Raw genomic sequence first — 20,171 nt, forward strand, 5'->3', positions numbered from 1 at the left:
TAACATTCTCTGAATCTTCAGTATTAAGTTAAAACACAGCTGGAAAGCTTTCTGCTCTTGTATAGACTGGTAGGTCTGATGAGCTGTTTTAGGGTAATTTAGTGCCTTGAGGTAGGAAGCCAATTAAGTGCCATGGATTTAAATTGCAAAATTGCTTTTTAAGTCAGATGATTAGTTTAAAGCTCATGCAAATTAGCACAGGCCTAGGGCCCGGAAGGTAATAACCCAAAGTCTGAAAGAAGCCAAGTAAAAATTGTAGTGAAAGTTGACATGATGAGCCAGAGCATTAGAATAATAATTATTTGGGCTATTAATGCTTAGAGTTGATAGCTACAGGATAATATACAACCTGATTTCATATCAATCTAAAATATTCTCTTCTTTAAAAAAAATTTTTTTAATGTTTACTTTTTTATTTTTGAGAGAGAGAGAGAGAGCGCGCGCGCGCGCGCGAGCGTGAATGGGGGAGGGGCAGAGAGAGAGGGAGACACAATCTGAAGCAGGCTCCAGGCTCCAAGCTGTCAGCACAGAGCCCCACCCAAGGCTCATACCAACCAGCGTGGGATCATGACCTAAGCCAAAGTCGATGCTTAACCCGGCTGAGAGCCACCCAGGCACCCCTCAGTATAAAATATTCTTGATGTTCCCTAAAGGTTTTCTGACTTAATAATTGCAGTTTTTCCTCCCAAACATTGCTATAGTTATTCTTAATCCCAACTTCATTTTCATTTGAGAAAACATGTTGTGTGTGTTCTTGGGTCAGCTGTTAGGTAATGGAGATTCACAGATTACCAAAGCATAGTCTTTGCTTTTAGGTAGCTCAGAGACTGACCCATATAGTTGAGGTTAATAACTAATAGCTAACATTTGTTGAGTCTCATTATTGCCAGGTTTTTGTTAAGCACTTTTTAATTCTTATTACAACAGTCCTGCTATTATATTATTATCCCATATTACAGTTAAGGTAACGCCTAGGAACAGTAAATAATTTGCCTAAGATTTCTTAACCATGTAAATAGCCTTGTGGTCTGTTCTCTTAACCACTGTGCTAACATTGCCTCTCTGGACAAGGTGATGAGTGTTGTCGAATATGGAAACTTCATTCTGTCTCTGAAAGTTTAGGAAGTCTTACTAAGAAAATGACATTTGAGCTGAACCTTGAAGGATACTCAGGATGTTACCAGACAGAAGGAACGTCAAAGGCACAGGATGGGATACATGGTATGTTCAGGGAACTATCTTAGTTTAGGATGTGTCTGGGAGTAAAAGGGAATATGTGAGTAGTGGAGGTTGTGGGGGATGAGCCTGGAAAGGCAGGTTGGTGTCAAATCTTGTTTTCTGTACTGAATAATTTTCCTTTATAAGCAGGGGTAAGCAAAGAGAACTTTTTTTTAAATGTTTATTTATTTTTGAGAGAGAGAGAGAGAGACAGAGTGTGAGTAGGGGAGAGGCGGAGAGAGAGGGAGACACAGAATCCGAAGCAGGCTCCAGGCTCTGAGCTGTCGGCACAGAGCCCGATGCGGGGCTCGAACTCATGAACTGTGAGATCATGACCTGAGCTGAAGTTGGTGGCTTAACTGACTGAGCCACCAGGCACCCCGCAAAGAGAACTTTTTAAGCAGAAATGAAATAAGGTGATGTTTGTATTAGGTTGTTTATAGGATGACTTGTATGATAATGTTATTGATGAACTAGACAGGTGAGAGTTGAGGCAGGGAGATCAGTTAAGAAGGTGGTAAAATTATCCAGGCAGTACGTGCGTGTTGAGAATGGCTATGGGAACCAACTAGAGGAGAAAGACTTAAGGGACATTTCCTAGGTAAAATAATGCCTTGGGAATCAATGGTTTTGCTGGTAAGGGAGGGGTTGGATTTAAGGGTGACTTATTAATTCGTTCTTCCAGCAAATACTTATTAAGTGCTATTTGCCAGGTCCAGTGCTAGTCACTGGTGTAGCTGATGCGTACGTAATAGTGAACAAAATAGACTTCGTTCCTGCTTTTATGGAGTTTATATTTTGGTGGAAGAGACAGACATTAAAAAGCAAAGAAATGATTAAATATGTAACTGTGATGAGTTACATGAAAGCAATAGAGAGTAACAGGGAACATCTGTTTTAGATTGGGTAATTGGGGGAGACCTCTGAGGAAGTGTCCATCAGAAGACCTGCTGGATGAGAAGGAGCCAGCTGCTTAGGGAGTGTATTAGGAAGTGAAGGGAGATGTGTATGACTGGCATATAGTGAGTAAAGGAGAAAATGGTGTAAGATAAAGTTGTAGAGTTAGTCAAGGAGCCAATCGTTCAGGATCTTAGAGGCCGTGATTGGGAGTATGGATTTTATTCCAAATTCTGTAGTAAGCGGTTGTTGAGATGAGTACTCTTTTTTGCTACCTGGAGTATGAACTGAAAAGAAAGAACTGAAAAGAGAAAGCTATTCGGAAGCAAATAGCTAATTATGAGATTCTATAATAGTTCAAAAAAGAGAAGATGGGGGCCAAAATGTTGGTTTGGTAATAGAGAGAAGTGGATGGATTCCAGATACACCATGAAGAGGGATTCTAGAGGAATTATTGGTCGACTGGAGTAGGGGACCAGGGAAAGGGAAACTAAAAGATGACTCTTAGTTTTCTGGAATTTTGGGGTAATTTTCTGAGACTCCATGGGATTGGTAGAGATTGATTGAGTAGATGAAGAGTCAGTTTCCGTCCAGGTGTGTTAAGTTTCAGATGTCTTTAAGAACTTTAATTGGAGTTGTCAGTGAGGAAGTTAGATTTGTGAGTGTGGTGTTTAAAAGAGAGGTGTGAGTTAGAAATGAGCTCATACAGGCCAGTGCTTTTCAATTCCGTGAGACCCAGTACCCACTTTATATAGCAGGTGTTTTGAAATCCACTCTTTACTACGCTGGCATGATATTTATAGCTGATGTAAACAATCCTTACAATTAAAAATCAATATATTGCTCTAAGTATAGTATGATAAGAGACTTTTTAAAATTTGTATTTCAATATGGAAGTACTTGTTCATGAACATAGTAGAAGATGCAAAGTAATCAGATTGAGAACATGAATGTTTATTAAGCCTTTGTATATACCCATCACTGTACTGAGTATAATACAGTGTGCTGGGGATAATAGCAGTGGATTAGACAAAAATTTCTTTAATCATGGAACTCACATTTTAGTGAGAGGAGGGAATTCATAAAGAAGATCATTAAAGAAAAGATAAACTCTGTTAAATAGAGAGAATATGGAGAAAATAAAGCAAGGATACAAGAGAGGGAGTGCCTCACTTTGTATAAAAATCATATGAATCTGACTTCGTAGAGAGTGAGACAGTTGTGCAGTTTTGACATCTCAGATGGCCTTCATTGCTATCTGATTTTTCAAAGTAGTCAACTCATGGGAAAAAGCAGAATTTTCTCTTAATTTACACGTTGGTTCTATTTCTTGACAATTATGTATATGAAAACTCCATTACAGTACTTTTATCTGTAGAATGAGATGGGTTTTTAATCCTTTGTGACTGTCTGGTAGGACATTTGAAAATCATGAGGCAAGTCTTCATTGTAGGGGACTATTTCTTACATTGCAGGACACCTACCTTCTCTGGTCCTTCCTCCTAAATATTACTATTGTTCCCCACAAAAACACCCATAGAAATTTCTAAAATTCCCTTAGGAGTTGGTTCTGTCCCTTTTTTTAAACCTCTGAATGAGGGGAGAGAGAAGAATGGATCCTTGAAAAAACTTGATATTAAATGTCTATTAGAGGAGGGGGACCAGGGGAAGAAAAGGGAAATTATCAGCCACTTGGGGGAGAGAAAAATCAGGAAAGTAATGTCTGAAAAGGCAAGAGGGGAAGTTTCTGGAAAGAGGAAGCCCTCAACCATTTAAATGGCACTGAGGGGGTCAAGTAAAGAAGACAGAGAAATCACTGTATTGGACAATATGGAGGTTGTTACTGATGCCAACAAGAGGAATGTGAAGGAAGCCCATATTGTAATGACTTAAAGAGGGCTAACAAGGGGTACAAGGGAGGTGAGGAAGAGGTGTGGCAAGAATGGACAATTATTTAAAGAAATACAGCTGTGAAGAGAGGAGAAATGGTGTGTTATTTGGGGAGTATGTGGCTTTCAGTACTTAAGTTAGAAGATATTAGAACATATTTGTGTGGTAACAGGAAAAATCCAGCAGAAAGGGAAAGATTAATGCAGGAAAAAGGGGATAATGAAGGATTACTGTATAATAAAGGGATAAATTGTGTGATGTAGACTGTAAGTGCTGTATAAGCTCATAAGAGAGGGAGATAATGGTGCCTGAGCTGGTCATGAGAAGTCTTTGTGCTGGACTTGAAGGATGGTCAAATTTCTATAGGCAGAGAGGAAAAAAGGACATTTTTCAGATGAATAGGATAAACTTGGTAAAAGCAAAAGGAGAGGGATAGAGCATATGTAATTGAAGGGAGGATTCTTGTGGGGAATAAAATTTGCTAGGTAGGGAGATGCAGATTATTGAATGGTCTGAAAACTACGGGGTGGAAGTTTGTACAGTAGAAGCTCTGTTAACAAATTTGCATTAATTCACTCATCACAGTCCCCAGTGTTCTGCATTCCTTCCATAAGCCTATTCTTTTTTCTTTTTTTATTTTAGGGACAGAGCATGAGCAGGGGAAAGGCACAGAGGGAGGGAGAGAGAAAGGGAGGGAGAAAATCCTGAGATCCTAAGCAGGCTCCATGCTCAGGCTCCGCCTGAGGGGGCTCAATCTCAGGACCCTGGGATTATGACCTGAGGCTGAAATCAAGATTCAGATGCTTAACCAACTGAGCCACCCAGGTGCCCCATCCATAAGCATATTTTTGAATACCCACATTGCTAGATTATTCTCCAGTGTGCCTGTGTGCGTACTTCTCCCATCAGTTGGCTAATAATACTTTACCAAAAGGCAGTTTTGTTTTTTTCCCCAAACCTGTTTTATGCCAACTCTATTTGTTATTGTAATGTATTTAAACCTTATGTAAATTGGTGAAATAAGTGTGAAAATGAAGTTGATAATGTTATGTAAAGACATATGGATACAGTCACTAAACATTACTCTTGAATTAGATGAAGAAAAGATTGTAAAAAATCTAGGATTCTGTGTTCATATATTTTTACAAGCAATTTTAAGTTCTACCATCATAAAAAAAACCTAAACTGGAAATCACAGATGGTACATTATGGGTGTGGCTTATGCAAAAAAGATGATGCAGAACTCTTAACAGTGGACCCTTACTCAAATAAGAGGCCTTAGCCTTACATTCAAAGATAGAGGAATGAATATTTATTTGTATGTTTTATCTTAAAATGTTTACAGTTTGTATCATTTTTAATGATTCCTTGATTTAACCGTATTATTTGATTAACTGATCAAATACAGGTCTGGATTGCATTGGTTGAGGGAATTTCTACTACATATGATGTGAGAAATTTAGGAAGCTAGTGAAGACCAAGTAGTATTTAAAGATGTTTATTCTTGCAGGAATTTCCAGGATAAATGAAGTAGAAGTTCTGTATAAAAGAAGTATTAATGGAAGTTTATGCTGGTATTAATGTGCATGTTACAAACTGTTCAGCAAGGTATATTGTCATTTTGTGTTTACCCAGGAGCCTGTGAGTGAACAGAGAGAGGAAAAGAAATTAATGTTTAATGACATACCAGACATTTTGCTAGGTCTCTACATGCATTTTTTTCATGTACTACAACAACCCCCCTTTCAGAAGAGGAAACAGCCTTAAATAACAGGTTAAATAACTTTCTCAAGGTAATTTAGCTAATGAGTGGGGAAAGAGAATGCTTTTACTTTACTAGGGAATCTCATTAAAATCCCTGAGGTTCTTTAATAAAGTTGTAAGGCATTCGTTTAATTGCTGGGTAATAAAATCTCCTTCGAATTGAATAAGACCAAATGAACTATGATTCTTTAGTAGAAGGGGAATCATCACAATTTGGCAAAAATACACACTTTAGCCTTTTCCTTTTTCTAAAATGTTTGTTTAATGCAGTTTGGAGCTATCAGATCTTTACTGTATCTAGAATGGGCAGTTGACCAAAAAAAAACAATGAAAGGCACAATATAACAGTACAGTATAGTGGGACAAACCTGAAGGGGGCTCTGAATTCATAACGTAAAGAATGATATGGTAGTTTTGGCAGTTGAATCCAAACCGTTAAGTACATTTGGCTTTTGAAAGGTTTTGAATAGTTTTATAATCCTAACCACATTTTACTTCAAATTAAGCAGTTACTGGGTAATTTAAGCAATAAGTATTTCCTTGATATTTTGAATATTAAAATGTAATGAAATTTGTAACTGAACAGTAATTTCTGTTCTTCTCAGGGTTCCCCATCCCCATTAAGTTTCATTCTTTACTGTTTGTGATTTAAAATAAGTTATTGAAGTAATACATGAATAGCTCCCATTACAAAAGATTGAAATAATTCAGAAGTAAAATTTGAACACCCCTTCCTTTGTACTTACTATGCTGTATGCTGTACTGTATTTCCTACCATGTCAGTCCTCTCTTCAGAGATGATTGCTGTCAATTCTTTGGCATGTGTTTGTTTACTCCCCCTCCTTCCTTTCAAAAAAAAAGTTTTATCATATTTTAAAAAACGACTGTAATAATGCTTTATATATTTTATAACTTGTTGTTTTTCAGTTATTGTGTCCATGACAGTGCATAAAATCAATTCCATTCTTTAATGGGGATACATGTGATTTACTCAATTTTCCTATTGAATGACTAGATTTTTTAGTTTTTTTTGTTTTGTTTTTTTTTTGTTTTTTTTTTTTAGGAAGGAGACTCATGTGAAAATGTTTCTTTAGGATAAATTCCTGGAAGTGGATCCAGAATTTTATAACTTTAATCAAAATAAATATGATTTGAATATAATATGATTTGAATATATTTGAAAATATAATATGATTTGAATTTTTATGTTTTTGAATTTTAAAATAATACATTTTACAAATAGGAAGTGTATGTGCATGGTTCAGAATCAGAAGGTACAAAATAAGTCAACCTCTCATACTGTGTTTCTTTTAACCAACCTGTTCTGTTTTTTCTAGGGTCCGTTGTTACCATTTGTTGTACATTCTCAAATAACCTGTGCAGTATGTAGGCATATATTACATGACTTATAACATTTTGGCATTTTTTCCCCCAAAGAATGCTATACATGCTGTTCCATTGAAGAAAGATCTATTTTGGTGATTGTCCTGTACCAGTGCAGAGAACTGCTTCATTCTTCTAATTAGCATTTGGACTGTGTGTCTTTACCATACTTCATTTAACCAGTTCCAAATTGGTAGATATCTAGGTTATTTCCAGTCTTAGGCTACCATGATGCTGCCTGTATATGTCATTGTGCACTTCTATATAAAGTTAAAGGGTATAGGGGCGCCTGGGTGGCGCAGTCGGTTAAGCGTCCGACTTCAGCCAGGTCACGATCTCGCGGTCCGTGAGTTCGAGCCCCGCGTCGGGCTCTGGGCTGATGGCTCAGAGCCTGGAGCCTGTTTCCGATTCTGTGTCTCCCTCTCTCTCTGCCCCTCCCCCGTTCATGCTCTGTCTCTCTCTGTCCCAAAAATAAATAAACGTTGAAAAAAAAAAAAATTAAAAAAAAAATAAAGTTAAAGGGTATAGGCATTTAACATTTTGATACATTGTCAAACTACAGTCCTTAGAGATTGTTTTAATTTATATTCCCACCAACAAAGTATTAGAACACCTCATCAACACTGTTTTCAAATTTTTTGCCAATGTGATAAGTAAAAATGTTGGTTTAGTTTGCATTTCTTAAAAAAATTTTTTTTAATGTTTTATTTATTTTTAAGACAGAGAGAGACAGAGCATGAGTGGGGATGGGACAGAGAGAGAGGGAGACACAGAATCTGAAGCAGGCTCCAGGCTCTGAGCTGTCAGCACAGAGCCTGATGTGGGGCTCGAACTCATGAACTGTGAGGTCATGACCTGAGCCAAAGTCAGACTCTTAACCGACTGAGCCACCTGGGCGCGCCTAGTTTGCATTTCTTATAGCATGAATGTGGTTGATCATCTTTTGATGTATGGTTGACCCTTGAACCGGGTGGGGCCTCTTAGGGGCAGTTGACATCCCTCTCCCAACCCAGCACAGTTGAAAATCCACATGTAACTTTTGACTCCCCCCAAAATGAACTACAAATGGCCTGCTGTTGACTGGAAGGCTTACTGATAACATAAAGTTGGTTCACAGATTTTGTATGTGAAATATATTATACACAATATTCTTACACTAAGATAAGCTAGAGAAAAGAAAGTGTTACTGAGAAAATCATTGGGGCACCTGGATGGATCAGTGGGTTAAGCAGTGGACTTGTGTCGGCTCTTGATTTTGGCTGAAGAAATCTCACAAACCGTGAGACCAAGCCTCACGTCAGGTTCCTTGCCGACAGTGTAGAGCCTGCTTGGGGATTCTCTCTCTCCCTCTCTGCCCCTCTCCCATGTGTGTGCTCTCTTTCCCTCTCTTTCTGTCTCTCAGAATAAATAAAAAAATCATAAGGCAGAAAATATATTTATAGTACTGTTCTGTGTTATAGGTACTGTAAGTTTACACTGTATGTTTACAAGGTGAATCATCTATAACTACATCAATATTGTCTTAAATGATACAAAACACAGTAGATGTTCCACATATTACTAACACTAGACATCAAAAATGGAAAGATACTGTGAAAAAGAAATTCTTCTTCATTTAGAAGTATAATGATTTATACATTGGTAACAAAGAAGCAGCAGTATGATTGCTTTATGGTAGCCTAGTGTAATTGATAGGATTGCTTCACAGGAGCCTTGCTTATACATTAACAAATGAATTGTTATAAAAAAATTTTTATTGAAAAATTTTTATGATACACAGTATTGCAGTTTTAGAAATGTAATAATGCTGTATTAGAAATGTAGCTAAAAAAAAAAAAACCCCGTGATGATAGGCTGATACACAGTTTTTCCAATAATGAGAGAGGCACAGTGTGGTATATAATTCTTTGAAAGCAAAGTTATAAAACAGTAAGAAAATAATGTGATTAATTTTGTATTAACTATTGCTCACCTATATCTATATAAGTATAGGCTAACCGCTTCTATACAAGTCTAGTACACAATGACTACTTAGGCATCTGATGATGGCACAGAAATGCCTTATACGGTTCTTACTGTATAGTTATTAGATTTCACATGAAGACACTCACACAACAGATAACGCTTATTAATTGTACAGCATGATTATTAAGTGGAAGTGGATTGTCAGGTCTTCATCCTCATTGCTTTCATGTTGAATATGTAGAGGTAGAGGAAGAGGAGGGGATGGTCTTGCTCTCAGGTGGCAGAAATGGAACAGGTGGAAGAGCTGGAAGGGGAGACAGGAAAGGGAGACACATGGTAATTCGCAGTTTCTAACATTTTTGCTTTTTCATTTTTCTAAAAGTATTTCCGTACAGTACCACTGTTTGTGTTAGTTTCGGTGCTAGTATCCTAGAAAGGTCTATGTTGTAAGAGAAGTCAATAGCAGTCTTGAATAATCAGATCCCTTCTGCCAGGTTGTTTAATATCAATTTATTTTCTGGCACTGCTTCTTTTACATCTTTTTTCTCATCTGGCACTGGTTTGGAAGCCCTCATCTCTATCAAGTTGTCTTCTGTTAATTCTTCTGGTGTGGTGTTCATTAGCTTTTAAATTTCTCTAAGATCCATACCTTGAAACTCTTCACCCTTCACCCTTTTTGCTATATCCACAATCTTTTTATTATTACTTTAAAAAATTTTTTAATGTTTATTTATTTTTGACAGAGAAGTGCGCGCATGCGCTAGAACATGAGTGGGGGAGGAGCAGAGAGAGAGGGAGACACAGAATCTGAAGCAGGCTCCAGGCTCTGAGCTGTTAGCACAGAGCCCGACACTGGGCTCGAACTCACAGACTGCGTGATCATGACCTGAGCCGAACCGAACACTCAACTGACTGAGCCACCCAGGCGCCCCACTATATCCACAGTCTTTTCCATGATTCCCCCCTTTTAAAAAAAGTCGTTTTTTTCAAGTAGTCTCCATGCCCATTGTGGGGCTTGAACTCAAAACCTTAAGATGAAGAGTCACATGTTCTACTGAGTAAGCTAGCCAGGCTCCCCTCCATGATTCCCTTGATTGGCTCTGTTGTAAGTCCTGTGAAGTCACGTACAACATCTGGACACATTTTTTTACAGCAGGAGTTTATTGTTTCAGGCTTGATGGCTTTCATGGCTCTTTCTTTTTTTTTTTAATTTTTTTTTTTTTCAACGTTTATTTATTTTTGGGACAGAGAGAGACAGAGCATGAACGGGGGAGGGGCAGAGAGAGAGGGAGACACAGAATCGGAAACAGGCTCCAGGCTCTGAGCCATCAGCCCAGAGCCCGACGCGGGGCTCGAACTCACGGACCGCGAGATCGTGACCTGGCTGAAGTCGGACGCTTAACCGACTGCGCCACCCAGGCGCCCCTCATGGCTCTTTCTATAATAATGATGGCATTTCAGTGGTATAATGCTTCCAGACTTTTCATGATGTTCTCGTGGAATTCTCTTCCATAGTGTTGACAATCCTTTCCAAAGAACACCATGTGTAATGAGCTTTAAAGGTCCTTATGACCCCCCTGATCTAGAGGCTGATTATAGAAATGTTGTATTTGGGGGCAAGTAAATCACTTTGATGCCCTTGGTGTTGAACTCATGGGGTTCTGGGTGACCAGAGACATTGTCCAATATCAAAAAGAACTTTAAAAGACAGTCCCTTAGTAGCAAGGTATTTCCTGACTTCAGGCATCAATGGAATCAAGCCAGAAAAAGGATTCTTGTTGTCCAGACCTTGTTATATAACCAAAAGACTGGCAGCTCGTGTCTGTCTTTTCCTTTCAAGGCTTGGGGATTAGCAGCTTTATAGATAAGGGCAGTCCTGATCATAAACTTGACTGCATTTGCACAAAAGAGTAGAGTTAGCCTATCCCTTCCTGCCTCAAACCCCAGAGCTTGCTTCTCTTCCTTACTAATAAATACCCTTTTTGGGATTTTTTCCCCCCACGAGAATAAGGCGCTTGTGTCTGCATCAAAAACCTGTTCAGGCAGGTTTCTTTTCAGTGCTTTTTTCAGTGGCATCTGGGAACTTGTCTGCTGTGTTTTGGTCGGTGGCAGCTATTTCTCCTGTTATCTTGACGTGTTGTAAGCCAGTCCTCTTTCTAAAATCATGATACTATCCTTTGCTGGCATTAAATTATCCTGCTTTAGATCTTTCATCTTCCTTTTGCTTTAGGTTGTCATATAATGACTTCACTTTTTTCTTGAATCATATTAGAGTGTAGTGTATCCTACACCCATGTAAAAGCTGCATTTTCAATATGAAATAAAAAGGTATTTTTCAAAAAGTGCAAGGTTTTTGCACCTGTTGGCATAGCTGCAGCGGTGTCTTCACGAATTTTCTCTATTTACAGTGGTCCTTATGCTGGATTCGTTTATCTTGAAGCAGCAGGCAACTGTAGCTGTAAAACTCGATCTGTAGTACATATCAAGCAATTCAGCTTTTTCTTGTTAATGTCATGACTTTTCTTTGATTCCTGGAAGCACTTCAAGCAACCTAGTGGCACTTTGTATGGGTCCCATGATGTTATTCAAGGATTACAGTATTACACTAAACACAATGAAAAATACTCAAGAACTGCAAGAGGTTACTTTGTGCTGCAGTATGCAGTTTACTGGAGAGACGAACTGCTCACATGGAGATAGGTAGCATGGTACAGTGTTTTAAGTGGATACTCAAAACACGGGCTCATGGCAGTGGCAATAGGAAGTGATATGAAATTATTCTAGTACCACAGTGTGTGCTACAATTCATTTTATGCAGTTATGATTTAACACTGCATCTTTACATTTCTCTCAACTGCAAATGGCATTGTGTATGCTCTTATGTCTTTTTTTTTTTTTTTTGCATGTTTTGATCAGTTTTAACTTTTTATAGTTAGTGTGTATTTTATGGTAGTAAGTGATAAAATAGACTAGTATTTACATATATCTTATGCATTCCTGACATAACTGTTTCTTAGTTTATTTGCTATTTCTGGGGGTTTTTTTGCTATTCATTTTGTTTATGAGTTTTTTCAATTTGTCACAAATCTCCAAAAAGTTCTCAAGTATATTTACTGAAAAAATCTGCCTATACAGTGGATGCGTGCTGTTCAAACCCATGTTGTTCAAGGGTTAACTGTACTTTAAAAACATCTATATTAAATAGATAAATAAAAACCATCTGTATTTCTGTTTCTTTGAATTGTCTGTTCATGTCCTTTGCCCATTTTTTTGTTGGGTTGTTGATCTTTTTCATACTGCTTTATAAGAGCTCATTAAAAATTGAGGAAAGTAGCTGTTTGGTACATATTTAGCAAATACTTTGTCTCAGTGTTTTGTTTATCTTTGACTTTCTTTATGTAAAAAAGATTTTGTTTTTAAGTAATCTCTACACCCAATGAGGGGTTGAACTCACAGCCCTGCGATCAAGAGTTGCTTGTTCCCCATCGCTTCTCGGCCTTTTGGTTAAGATCAAAAGTATAGTAAGAGTCCTATGCTCCACTGACTGACCCAGCCAGGCACCCCTATTTTTGACTTTCTTATATTTTTAAAAAAAATTTTTTCTAATGTTTATTTATTTTAGAGAGAGAGACACACACACACAGAGTGCAAGTGGGGAAGGGGCAGAGAGAGAGAGGGAGACACAGAAACTGAAGCCGGCTCCAGGCTCTGAGCTGTCAGCACAGAGCCCAACGCGGATCTTGAACTCAGGAGCCTTGAGGTCATGACCCAAGCTGAAGTTGGATGCTTAACTGACTGAGCTACCCAGGCGCCCCTTTTATATACTTTGCCATGCAAAAAGTTCTTATTTTTACTGAATTTCTTAAACCTTTTCTACCCTCTAACTATGCTGCCTAAGTACATATTTAGTACTTGGTATTGTGCCTAATAATTCAAATTAAATGATAAAACACCTAGAAAAAAATATACAGAAGATAATTTTTTTTTTTTTTTGCTTTTAGAAAATTTCCTGAACTGATAGAACAACAAAAGCAAATATTATAAAACCAATGGAGATTTCTTGCAAAAAAGAAAGGAGGTTTCATAGATTATTTGCTTGAACTATCATTTACTAAGAATCTACAGTATGCAAAACTATGTCCTGGGTATTGTCTTAAAGGGGATAAGCTTTAGTGAACTTAGAGGTTAGGAAAGATAATGGTAAAAACTAATAGAGCAGAGATCAAATTTAGGAAAGGCAAGACCATCTAGGAAATAGTAGTTCCCTAGATGTTTTGCTTTGAAGCTTCTGGACGACTTCTCGGGTTCAGTCAGATTTCATAATCTCCATTCTTTGTCTGAAGCAAGCCCCAGGGATTTAGTTTGCTTTTTGCATTCTTCATTCCTTTCTTATTTTGGATCTTTGTGATTTAAAGTTTATTTATTTTGAGAGAGAGAGAGCATGCTCAAGTGTGGGAAGGTTAGATAGAGAAGGGGAGAGAGAATCCCAAGTGGGCTTTATGATGCAGGGCTCAATCTCATCATGAACTGTGAGATCATGACCTGAGCTGAAATCGAGTCAGACGTTTAACTGACTGAGCCACCGAGGTGCCCCTTGGATCTTTGTGATGTAGTGTATGCCAAGACTGGCTGTGAAATAAGATAGTCTCCCCATCCAATCCCTTACATTGTTCCTGAAGATAAAACCCTTAATGATAATGGTTTGCTGCTGATCATTATGTGTGCACACTTATAAGGGCTTAAAAAAATAACAAAACGGGGAAGTTGGAAAATACAAGGCATATACATATATATGTTTTAAGTTTATTTTGAGAGAGGGTGGGTGCGAGTGAGCAGGGGAGGAGCAGAGAGAGGAGAAAGAGAATCCCAAGCAGGCTCTGCACTTTAAACATGGAGGCTGATGCAGGGCTCGAACCCACAAATTGTGAAATTATGAGCTGAGCTGAAATCAAGAGTTGGACGCTCAACTGACTGAGCCACCCAGACCCTCACAAGGCTATTTCTAAGTTCTCACAATAATGTGCTATAGTTCTGGATTCTCATGCTGAGATGGTGAGAGGATGGTCAGTTGGCTTTTTTACCTTCTGATTTTATTCTTGCTGGTCCTCTGCCATTAAGACTCCTCTTTTGTCTGAACTTTTATTCCTGAAGGCTATATTGACTCCTTCCTTCATATTAACAAAATGGTCTGGTTTTAATTTCTGTGTAGAGCTAGTCGAAGAGTGAGTAATTTCTTATTTCAGGTATAGCCTATGAACTTACTGGACCTATCTGTGCTTTCTTCTCTTTTATTTCAGGGGATAGTTGCCTTTTTTCCTCCTTCATGGTTCATTCCCCCCCCGCCCCCCCCCATTGCTTGCCTGATGTTAAAATTTACTTTTATTCACATTTTTTGATATTTATATTTGATCATTTATTTGTTTTTAGGTAAAATTTGGTAATACCACCTTTAAAACAGATGTGTATCTCAAGTCCCTCAACCCTCAGTGGAACTCAGAATGGTTTAAATTTGAGGTAAGTTTTAATTATTTTATTTTTTTTTTTTTAAGATTATTTATTTTGAGAGAGAGTGTGCTTATGTGTGTGCAGAGAAGTGGCAGAGATGGGGGAAGGAGAAAGAGAATCCCAAGTGGGCTTTGCTGACAGTGCAGAGCCCAATTTGGGGCTTGATTCCACTAACTGGGAAATCGTGACCTGAGCTGAAATACAGTCTGACGCTTAACTGACTGAAGCTCCTTGAGGTAAGTTTTTAAATGTCAGCATTTTTGAGTATATTTTTTTGGAGGTGAGAGGTGACCCTTTTCCCTTAGGAATATAGGAGTACTTTTTATTTCAGGTATAGTAGTTTTCCTACACCATAAAATTTTTTTTTTTTTTTGCTAAGAATATTGCGTTTTTAAAAAATAATGTTAAGAAAATATAGTGTATGAATATAAAAACATTTAAAAAATAGAATCCCTCAGAAGTATTATATTATTGTTACTGTAATTTTAACAGTTACCAAAAATCACTTAAGAACAGTATACAGGGGCACCTGGGTGGCTCAGTCGCTGAGCGTCCGGCCTTGGCTCAGGTCATGATCTCACGGTTTGTGAGTTCAAGCCCCGCGTCAGGCTCTGTGCTGACAGCATAGAGCCTGGAGCCTGCTTCTGATTCTGTGTCTCCCTCTCTCTCTCTGCTCCTACCCCACTCATGCTCTGTCTCTCTCTCTCAAAAATAAATAAACATTAAAAAATTAAAAAAAAAAAAAAAGAATGAACATTAAAAAGAAATTAAAAAAAGAACAGTATACAGATTAAATTTTTTAAAAGTTGTAATAAACAGTATATATAAAAAATGTTGCCATTTTAACCATTATTAAGTATCATTTAATAGCATTAATTACCTTCACAGTGTTGTCTAAACATCACTATTATAAAACTTTTCATCACTCCAAACAGAAATTACTCATTCAGGGGCACCTGGGTGGCTCAGTCAGTTAAGCATCTGACTTGGCCTTAGGTCATGATCTCATGGATTGGCTCAGTGCTGACAGCTCAGAGCCTGGAGCCAGCTTCCGATTCTGTGTCTCCCTCTCTCTCTGTTCCTCCCTGGCTCATCTGTCTCTCTCTGTCTCAAAAATAAATAAACGTTAAAAATTAAAAAAAAAAAATTTCATTCAGCAATAACCCCCATTCCCTCTTCTCCTAGACTCTGATAACATCTAACCTACTTTCTGTCTCTTCGAATTTGCCTATATTAGATAGAAGTGGAATCATACAATATTTGTCTGTGTCTGGCTTTCACTTAGCATAATGTTTTCAAGGTCTATCCATGTTGTGTCATGTATTAGAATTTCTTTATGTTTTATGGCTGAATAATATTCCTCTGTGCATGTGTATGTCACTGTTTATCCATTTATCTGTTGATGGATACTCAGATTGTTTTCATTTTTTGGCTACTGTGGATAATACTGCAATAAACATTAGTGTACAAGTGTCTGTTTGAGTCCCTGTTTTCAGTTCTTCTGGTTATATGCCCAGAAGTGGAATTGCTGGGTCATATGATAAATTATATATTTAGCTTTTTGAGGAATTGCCAGACTTTTCCCTAGTGGCTGCACCATTTTACATTCCCAACAGCATGAATGAGAGTTCCAGGTTTTCCACAACTTTGTCAAGCTTTGTTATTTTTTTTTTTAAATTTAAAAGACCAACTATTTATTTATTTATTTAAATGTTTATGTATTTTGAAAGAGAGAGAGAGAGAGAGAGAGAGTGAGTATGAGCAGGAAAAGGGCAGAGAGAGGGAGAGAGAGAATCCCAAGCACGTTCTGTGCTGTTAGCACAGAGCTTGATGCAGGCTTAATCCCGTGAATTGTGAGATCATGACCTGAGCTGAAATTAAGAATTGGATACTTAATTGACTTAAAAGGTGCCCCTGTTTTTTTCTGTTATTATTTTTTTTTTTTAACATTTATTTATTTTTGAGAGACAGAGATAGAGCACAAGTCGGGGAGGGGCAGCGAGAGGGACACATAGAATCCGAAGCAGGCTCCAGGCTCCGAGCTGTCAGCACAGAGCCTGATGCAGGGCTTGAACTCACAAACTGTGAGATCATGACCTGAGCCGAAGTCGGAGGCTTAACTGACTGAGCCACCCAGGCGCCCCCCCGCCCTTTTTTTTTAATCATAGCCATCCTAGTAGGTGTGAAGTGACATTTGCAGTGTAAAATTCATATCCATTTTCCTCATGAATGAGGTGACATGATTTCTTAGGATTAAGGACCATTTGAGTTTCTTATACTTGGAACTACCACCTCATGTTTTAACTCCCCAGAGAAGATATTTAGAGATGACATTAAGGAGGTAGACTTCACAGGAGTTGGTGACTAGCTTAATATGAAAAATGTAGATGTGATGTTGCAGGTCATTGGTTTTGACTTGCATTTTGAAATGACTAGTAATGGTGAGTCTCTCTTCATGTGTTTATTGGCTATTTGTGTGTCTTCTGTGGAAAACTGTTCAAGTTCCTTGCTCAACTAAAAAAAAATTTTTGGGGGGCTGCCTGAGTGGCTCAGTTGGCTAAAGCATCCAACTTTGGCGCAGGTCATGATCTTTCCGCTCATGAATTTGAGCCCCGTAATGGGCTCTGTGCTGACAGCTCAGGGCCTGGAGCCTGCTTCAGATTCTGAGTCTCCCTCTCTCTCTGCCCCTGCCCTATTTACACTCTCTCTCAAAAATAAATAAATATTAAAAAAATTTTTAAGCCCCCCGATGCGAGGCTTGAACTCACGAACTGTGAGATCATGACTTGAACAAAAGTTGGATGCTTAACCCACTGGGCCATGAAGGTGCCCTACTCCTTTACTCATTTTTAAGTTGGATGGTTTATCTTTTTGTCGTTAACTTGCAAAAGTTCTTTTTATTTTTATTTTTTTAATTAAAAAAAATTTTTTTTAATGTTTATTTCTGAAACAGAGCTTGAGTGGGGGAGGGGTAGAGAGAAAGGGAGACACAGAATCTGAAGCAGGCTCAAGGCTGTGAGCTGTCAGGACAGAGCCCAACGCAGGGCTTGAACCCACAAACTGTGAGATCATGACCTGAGCTGAAGTTGGTCGCTCAACCAACTGAGCCACCCAGGCGCCCCGTAAAAGTTTTTTATATTCTGAATATTAAACTCATCAGATCTATGATTTGCAATTATTTTCCTGCATTCAGTAGGTTGTCTTTTCATTTTTTTTGGTAGTTTCCTTTGATGCACAAATGTTTTTAATTTTGCAGTACAATTTATCTTTTTCTTTTGTTGCTCACACTTTCGGTCTCAAATCAGAGTCTGTTGCCAAATTTGGGGTTATGAAGATTTACTGCCATGTGTTTTCCTAAGATTTTATTATTTTATCTATTATAATAATCTGTTATTATTTATCTGTTTTATCTGTTATTTTATCTGTTATTTTTTTATCTGTTATCTGTTATTTTATCTGTTAGGTCATTGATTCATTTTGAGTTAAATTTTATAATAGTGTGAAGTGAGAGTTCAGCTTCATTCTTTTGCATGTGGAAATCTAGTTGTTTCAGTACCATTTGTTGAAGAGACTGTTCTTTTCCCATAGAATGGTTTTGGTACCTTTGTCAAAAGTCAGTTGGACACAGACATATGAGTTAATTTCTGGACTCTCAATTCTGTTCCATTGTTTTATATATCCTTGTGCTATTACCATACTTTTATGATTACTGTATCTTTGTAGTGAATTTTCAAATCAGAACGTGTGAATCCAACTTTGTTCTTTTGTACTGATTTTTTTGTCATGGAGCATTTTGATTCCCTTTCTGTTTTCTTTCATATATATATGTATATACATGTACATGTATATATACATATACATACACATATACATACACATGTATATACACATGTATATATACATATACATATATATACACATTTTTTCCCCTTGCTGTTTTAAAATTGACATTATGGGGGCGCCTGGGTGGCTCAGTCGGTTAAGCGGCCGACTTCGGCTCAGGTCATGATCTCACGGTCTGTGAGTTCAAGCCCCGCGTCGGGCTCTGTGCTGACAGCTCGGAGCCTGGAGCCTGTTTCGGATTCTGTGTCTCCCTCTCTCTGACCCTCCCCCGTTCATGCTCTGTCTCTCTCTGTCTCAAAAATAAATAAACGTTAAAAAAAAATTAAAAAAAAAATAAATAAAATTGACATTATGTATTTTGAAAATGCATCAGTTTGCACATGCATAAAATCTCTTTTGTCATTGTAAACTAAGTATTAAGGTAAAAATGTGGAATATAAGAATCAGAGAAAGTAGTTAGACAAACTTGATTACATGATTTCAGATGGAATTAGAATAACAGTGTTTTTCAGCATCCTAGCAAAACATTCAAATGCTCATATAGCTTCATTTTGATGGCTTTTTCTTTTTTTCTTTCTTCCATAACCTTAGAAATGGTTAAAAAAAAAAATAGTCTTGTTGGGGCACCTGGGTTCCTCAGGCTGTTGAACATCCAACTCTTGACTTTGGCTCAGGTCATGGTTTTGTGGTTTGTGGGATCAGGCCCCGTGTGGGGCTCGGTGCTGATGATGTGAAGTCTTCTTGGGATTCTCTTTCTCCGTCTCTTTCTGCCCCTTTTTTGTTTGTGTGCTCACTCTTTCTCTTTCTCTCAAAAATAAATAAACTTAAAAAAATATTTTTGGTGAATTACATTTTTTATTGGAATGGTAGGAAGAGGTGGGCATTATGTATTAGTAATTTTCATGATATGGGGCATTAATACATAAGAATATTTCATTTTATTGATGATGCAGTACTAGTAATTTTTAAAGCTGCAAAATACTCAAGTAGCTGAGATAACTTTGAAAAATAATATATTTGCATTTTTATGAAATAAGGGATTTTTATAATATTAATGAGATTTAGTAACTGAAGTTACTAGCCATTTCCCTTAAAATTTACCAAGTTTACTATTTTGGCTAGTACTTCTAGTAATAGTGTATATTGTGTGAAAAATGTTCCTTCATAAATTTTTTTTTAAGTTTGTTTACTTCTGAGAGAGAGAGAGAGCAGGGGAGGGGCAGAAAGAGAGGGAGAGAGAGATTCCCAAGCAGGCTCTGCACTCTCAGCACGGAGCCTGACGTGGTGCTCAAAATCACAAACTGCAAGATCATGACCTGAGTTGAAACCAAGAGTCGGAAGCTTAACCCACTAAGCCACCCAGGTGCCCCAAAAATGTCCTTTTTAAAAAATGTTTATTTATTTGTGTGTGTGAGAGAGACAGAGCTAGCCTGAGTTGGGGGAGGGACAGAGAGAGAGGGGAGAAAAAATTTCAAGCAGACTGTACTGCCAATGCAGAGCTCAGCATGGGCTCAAACTCACGAACTATGAGATCATGACCTGAGCTGAAGCTAAGAGACGCCTCACCGACTCAGCCACCCAGGTGCTCCTGAAAAATGTTCTTAAACTTTGTGTTTATAGTTAACGTTTGTTATATGCTTTTTAAACCTTTTTTGTCAGTTGTAATTGGCCTTAGTTTATATGTTCTGAACTCTTAAATAAATATC

At 37.8% G+C, this 20,171-nt stretch overlaps 1 protein-coding gene across 23 annotated transcripts in view; it reads left to right on the top strand.

The window, feature by feature from the left end:
• The window catches only part of C2CD5 (C2 calcium dependent domain containing 5), a 102,383-nt gene that overhangs the window by 868 nt on the left and 81,344 nt on the right, over positions 1-20,171 (top strand). For all 23 annotated transcript variants that reach the window (XM_086713886.1, XM_025930851.2, XM_086713888.1 and 20 more), the window contains exon 3: positions 14,545-14,631. In XM_086713886.1, the coding sequence (XP_086570012.1) occupies positions 14,545-14,631 (87 nt within the window). The remainder of the gene's footprint in view (positions 1-14,544; positions 14,632-20,171) is intronic.

This window comes from Puma concolor, chromosome B4 (genome assembly GCF_028749965.1).
Source record: "Puma concolor isolate L17-30 chromosome B4, mPumCon1.1.hap2, whole genome shotgun sequence".
NCBI classification, from domain to species: domain Eukaryota; kingdom Metazoa; phylum Chordata; class Mammalia; order Carnivora; family Felidae; genus Puma; species Puma concolor.